This window comes from Andrographis paniculata, unplaced genomic scaffold, assembly GCF_009805555.1.
Source record: "Andrographis paniculata isolate CXL003 unplaced genomic scaffold, ASM980555v1 Contig74END, whole genome shotgun sequence".
Taxonomy (NCBI): Eukaryota; Viridiplantae; Streptophyta; class Magnoliopsida; order Lamiales; family Acanthaceae; genus Andrographis; species Andrographis paniculata.
In genome coordinates this window covers 2,279,844-2,286,663 of record NW_026137611.1, presented here as the reverse complement: position 1 = coordinate 2,286,663, position 6,820 = coordinate 2,279,844, and the positions used below count along the sequence as shown (strand labels likewise).

Here is a 6,820-nt window from a genome sequence, read left to right as displayed (position 1 = left end):
TCCGGCTACTAACTTTGGCAGATATATATATGTAGATGTGCATTATTGTCGAGTTTGATATCTGTATTGCATCATTTCACTATTGGCATGACATGACACGTATTTTATGATTAACGGGAATTAGACTTTATTTTAAAAGGGTATGAAATGACATATTTCACGTTAATTCTTAAAATGGATTTAATTCTAGACTGCTTTTAAGAAAATATTTGTTTCAGGTATGCATGGCACATCCGAGACAGGGGACGTCTCGGGATATAGAAAGACGGGCTGAGTGAGTGAACTTACGTCTATTGTATTATATATAAATTTTTAACCGGAAAAACCTCTTGTTAAGAGGTGTATTTTGTAAATATTTATAAATCAGATTCTGCTATATAATAATGCGTTTTTGGTAATTTTAGCCTTAACACTGTATTGTGGAGCCCGAAGTAGGAAGTGACAACCTCATGATGCAGTGTGGCGTTAGCATTTCCAGTATGAGCCAACTGGGGTGTTACAAATATATTTGGGTGCTCTGTAGAAATATGACTAATAATTTACAAAAGTATATGGTGCTCCGTATAGTATATATTATGTTTTATACTGTGTTGTTAGTTCTCCAAATACGATCGATTTAAAAATTTATAAAACATCAATAAGAATTAAAAGGCACTAATCAAGAGTTTAAAAAATCAAAAAATTGACCGATGTTATCTTAACAATAAAAAAATATTTTATGAAGATTTGAACGACACTATATGCAAAAAGAAGCAAACTATTGCCAAAAAATAATAAATAATTTCATAATTCATTAAATAATTAATTTATTTAACTTCATTATAGCTTAAATATTGTATCACTAATCAAATATTTCGATTGAAATAGACGAAAGTGAAAATAGTATAAAATAACATTATGATATAGTATTTATAATTTTATATAAAATATAAAAATATATTATTATTGCATGTAAATTATGGATCATTTACTCAATTAAAAAATAAACATTAATTATGAATAGATGTACTACAAAAACTTTGTTATTAAATTTAATTTTATTATAAATGACTCATCATAATATTTATGAGTCATATATTTTAGGTGTTATAACTATATACATATTATTCATGCAAATTGGCATGTAATGTGTCATGTGTATTGGTCTTAGTATGTCATTCTAATGTGATGACATTTATTTATTATTATCTATAAATACTGCATTGTAAATTTTAAATGATCATCAAGAAATATTATATACATTCACTCTTTAAAATAATAATACACACATGTCTTATAGATATATATAAATATCTGTATATTACTCCATATATAATATTATGTACTAAAAATGCATATGTATATATATTATATTAGATAATATATATTTTATAACATGATTTCAATACTTCAGTCATTTAAATAAAATAAAAAAAAATAAAAAATAAAAATAAAAAAAGACTTTCTTCCTATAAAATATTGTGATTAAATTATTAATTTTTTTTTAAAAAAACAAATCTGATTCAAATATATATTCAAAACACATTTGCAAAGTATTTCAATTTATAGCATCTCTAATAGTCATTATTTTTTTTATCTCTCTCATCAATATTATATTCACCTCAAAATTCAAATTATTTTATTTATCACCTGTTATAATAAATTACTTTCGACCCAACACTTTTACTATTTTATAAATTCAAAATAATTTATTCATCTATATATAATTTTATTATGTAATAATATATAAACAATTTATTTATCTATATATATTTCTATATATTTTTATTATCTAATAATATTTTTATATAATATTATATTTTAAATTTTAAATATTAACATATATAAATTTTAATAATTGTATATAAAAATAACATAGAATTATAATATAATATAAACGTGTAAAATAATAATTTATTATTTTAATTGTCGTATGGTATCCAAATAATTTATGGAGCCAATGAAAAAATAGAGAATAACAAATAATTTTAAAATATGATAGAATAAAGCGTGAGAATTAGTTAATAAAATTTAAATATGTGTATAATTTATGTTAAATTTATATTTTAAAATTTTAAAATATTTTGGGCAGTATTAATTTAATTTCTTTTTTTTATAAATTTTTGTTGAAGGTATTTTAATGAGTTTTATTATAGTAAAAAATGAAAAAATAAAAAATAAAAAAAGGATAAAAGTAATGAAAAAGGTGATTGTAACAAATAAAAAAACCTTTGCCTGAGAGTTTTTGTTTTCACTATAATCCAAAATTTTCAATAAAAATATCATATTTAATCTCTCAAAAGATCTAAAATAAACAATAAAAAATATTACCTCCATCATATTCTAAATGTCTCATATATTTTTTTTGGGTGTTAATCTATTAATATTAATTATTATATCAAAACATAATACAAACTAAAATTTGTTTTTTTTTTTTAGAAATACTTTACAAAGTGTCTTATAATATTAATAGAAGGACATTTGTACAAAAAGTTATACAAATATAAAAATATTTCTAAACCATAATAATGGAAAAGGTAAATGTAATAATGGAAGAAATAATATTTTAATAATTCTTTACTATCATCAATAACTAAAAATAAAAACATCAAAGTTTTATTTAACACTAAAAAAATATAATTATATGTATATACAAATATATATATATATTAGAACTGACAAAAACTGACCCGACACGACCTGACACGAAATAATTGAATTTGAGTCAAATATTTCAACCTGATAATGTATACGAGACACGATAATAAACGGATCAACACGAACCTGACACGATAATAAACGAATCAGGTTAGGGTTGAGTAATTGAACTCATTTAAAGTATTCAATTCGACACGAACCCGACACAAATAGATCCATTGCCGGCTCTAATATATATATATATATATATAGAGAGAGAGAGAGAGAGAGATAATTTAGTAGCAAATAATACCCGCTTGAATAATTCCATTCCATCACTACTAATACTATAAAGTGTTAGTAACCAACATTGTGCAAAAATGGTCCAAAATGCATAACAAAGACATGAAAATAAACATAGTACAGCAGCACAAAACCCCAAATCAGCCCAAATAACAAATGTAACAAAGACAATATCTAATACTAACTATAATAATATGAAGAACTTTGAATCAAATAAAGAAAGAAAACTCACCATTTCTACCCCTCAAAAACTCACTCTCTGCGAGTTTCAGTCTGAGCATCCGATGATGATGACGAGGAGAAAGTCTTCCACCAAAGAAACACCGCCGCCGCCGCCGGAAAACCCGGGATTTTTATACAGAGCAGCACCCGACCTTTTTCATGGCGGAGACGTCATCCTTGTTGACGTTGATGGTCTGCCCTTCCGGCAAGGCCGCAGGGTCGTCTCCGATGTCCAGAGCTTTACGGCTAACCACATGGTATATTTGGGAGAGGACTTCCGTGAAAGCGTTCTCCACGTTCAGCGACTCCAGCGCCGATGTCTCCATGAAATACGTGTTTTCCTTCTCCGCAAAGGCCTTGCCGTCCTCCGTCGACACTGCCCGCAGGTGGCGCAGATCCGCCTTGTTGCCTACGAGCATGATTACGATGTTCTGGTCCGTGTGGTCCCGGAGCTCCTTCAACCACCGCTCCACGTTCTCGAATGTTACGTGTCGAGTCACGTCATAGACGAGCAGAGCCCCGACGGCCCCTCGGTAGTATGCACTTGTGATTGCCCGGTATCTTGGGGGAGTAAAACATATTAAAATTTAGACAAGACGATTGACAAACAAACATACACAGTTAAAAAAAAACAAATTAAGCAAATAACAATAATAAATAAAACACAAAAAATAAATGCCAGGAAAAAAATCAAATAAAAAAGGTCCTTTTATCCCTTAAAATCGATCATTTGTCTTATTGATACATCATCCCTAAGTAGAAAAAATGTGACAAAGTGCAATTCAAAAGTTCTAAAATAACTAAGGGTATGTTTGTGTTTTTCAATTTTGTTTTCTGCATCCTGCAATATGATAGTTTATTTTTTCCCACTAAAAAGCATTGAATCTAACAGATATATCTTCCATATAAAAGATTAAATCCAAAATGTTCAAAACATCATATCAGACAGGGTATCGATCAATTTTTCCACTAAAATTATCTTGAATCCAAACCAAAAAACACACCATGGATTTACGCTTAGAAGACAAATGTTACTGAGACCATTTTATATACTAATGTGTTCAATATGCAATTTTAGTCTTAAGAAAATGCTACATTCTTTTAGTAATTCTGTACACAGGGTATCAATTTGAGGGCTACACAGGTCATCAATTCATAGAAAAATGAGAGAAAAACTAAAATGTAGCATAAAAACTAAAATGTGAAAAGAGTATGATATTAAATGAATATGTCAAAATACATGAAATCTTTGATCTAACAGGAGTAGGGGCATTGCATAAGACTGGTATAAGGTAGAGTGTATAGAAAAAATGAAAGCTAAATTCATGCATGTGTATTTCTCTCTTTTTTTTTTCTACGTCCCACTAATCTCTCTCTCTCTCTCTCTCTCTCTCTCTCTCTCTCTCTCTCTCTCTCACAACACACACACACACACACAATTTTCCACTGCTTACTCCTGAAAATTACATTATATATATAAATACCAAATCCTACTGGTTAACCCTTTGAATAAGTTTCATCTATGTTCATCTCAGGGGGCGCGACATTTTATTTGAGATCAAATAAAGAGATTGAGCATATATCTTGCAGTTAGCATTTCAAAGACTACCATTGCCAGATAGGTTCCATTACTACATTTTAGGACGATTGAATCCTCAGACTTGACAGTGGAAATTTAACATTGTCTTAAGCCAACATAGAAATCAGATCAAAGAATCCATTATCTTGAACTTTAGCCAAAATAAGGAAAAGTAGAAACGAAACCTCACACTCAGCCTTCACGAATGAACATGACTACAGAAAATTAATGACTTACCTATTAAATCATCATCCAAAGTTATCAACACAAGATCTAAAATTAGTTAATGCAAATATCCTATTCATTTTACTTCTACAACTTCGCAAAGGCATATGAATTCGCAAAAAAAATAAAATAAAACAAAATATTCTATCTTTAAATATGTACAAAGAAGTCCAAGAAATTATAAATGCATACTAGCATATATATATATATATATATCGGCACCCTAAAAAGTTGCTCAAATAAACAATCTTAAGAACTATACCATCAATATAAAGCAATCCATCAAACTAACTGCTTCACACTTCTATCGAAAAATCAAAGTAAACATTTATAAATACAAGGACAATTATATCATATATGCATAAAACACAATTTTTGCACGATCAAACAATCCATTCACCAAAGTACTAGTCCTAAACAGTCAACTCTATCAACAAGATCAAGAGGTACAATCTCACTTTGGAACTTCAACAATGGCAGAAGAAAAAGATGAAGAAACACCAAGAAATTCCTAATTTGACTAAAATTTGTTAAGAACCTAATTCCTAAAGTTGGTTTCAACCAAAAAACCAGAATGTTGTGTCAAATTCGAACCAAATTAAGGGTAAATCCTCATTTGCAAATGTTTGCTACACAGAATAAAGATTCAACCTACAAAGTAATAGGTAAATGCTGTACAATTTTCCTGCTTTAGAAACTGCCTCCACAACCATCCATTTCATCCGATCTCGACAATGTATACAAAACAGAAGTAAAAGATTCAACTCCTCTGAAATTTGAATTTTCACCAACCAAATCGAGGCACTTTTTTCGCTATGGATCTGGTTTTTGCAGGTTTTGGACTACCTAACCCTAATCTACGCAAAAGATTCGAAAAATATACCCTAACATCAGCACTATTCTCGTCATCCATCGGTCAGCACTAGCATCAAACCCTAGCATCCCTCCCCGCCCAAATTCGTATTGCAGAAATTTCGAGATGCTCCAAAATCAACACAAATCAAAGCAAAACGAACAAATCGCAGTTCCAAACAACAAATCGACAACAGGAAAACACGCACAGTACCTCTCCTGGCCAGCCGTATCCCAAATCTGAGCCTTGACCACCTTATCATCGACGCGAATGCTCCGCGTGGCGAATTCAACCCCAATCGTGGACTTTGACTCCAAGCTGAACTCGTTCCGAGCAAATCTCGACAGTAAGTTCGACTTCCCGACACCGGAGTCGCCGATCAGCACCAGCTTGAAGAGGTAGTCGTAGTCGTCGTCCGCCCTGTAACCCCCCGCCATCTCCACCACTCACAACGTACGTACTGCCTGCGTATAAAATACGTATTTATACGGAAAATGTAAACCCCAACACTGAGTGCGATGTCTCTGTGAATGTGTGTATAATATAATGTGTATATATATATATAGTGGAGAGACTCTCGAGAAATTCATGGAGAGTGTAATGATGGAAAAGTGTCAGTAATAAAAACTAAGGGTGTGTTTGTTCTTGGTTTTAGTTTTTTTATTTGAATTTTTTAATATTTCATTAAAAAATTGATGTGATATTTTAAATATAAAATAAATGTATAATTATAAAAAAGAAAAAGTAATTGTTTAATGTAATATATTTGGAGAAAAAAATATATATGAATAGTAAAAATCTGCAGTGAAACTCACAAAAGAATACAACCAAATATTTGTTTCTACTATTTGAATTTTATATTTTTTGAAAAAAAATATAATTATTTTTTTTACAAAATATCTCATTATATATTATTTTAATATCAAACTCAAAATAAAATTTTTCCAAACTCATCAAAAGAAACATATTCTAAACTAAATTCGAAATGGAAAAAATATATATATACTACCTCAGTCCGGTTC

General features: G+C 29.7%; 1 protein-coding gene across 1 annotated transcript; it reads right to left on the bottom strand.

The window, feature by feature from the left end:
• Nucleotides 1-2,908: 2,908 nt before the first annotated feature.
• Nucleotides 2,909-6,334, bottom strand: LOC127266051 (ras-related protein Rab11B). The gene is made up of 2 exons (XM_051296143.1): nucleotides 6,012-6,334; nucleotides 2,909-3,702 (listed from the first exon to the last, which is right to left on the bottom strand). Exons 1-2 carry the CDS (start codon nucleotides 6,233-6,235, stop codon nucleotides 3,273-3,275), a joined length of 654 nt encoding a protein of 217 aa, XP_051152100.1. The 5' UTR covers nucleotides 6,236-6,334; the 3' UTR covers nucleotides 2,909-3,272.
• Nucleotides 6,335-6,820: the final 486 nt, after the last annotated feature.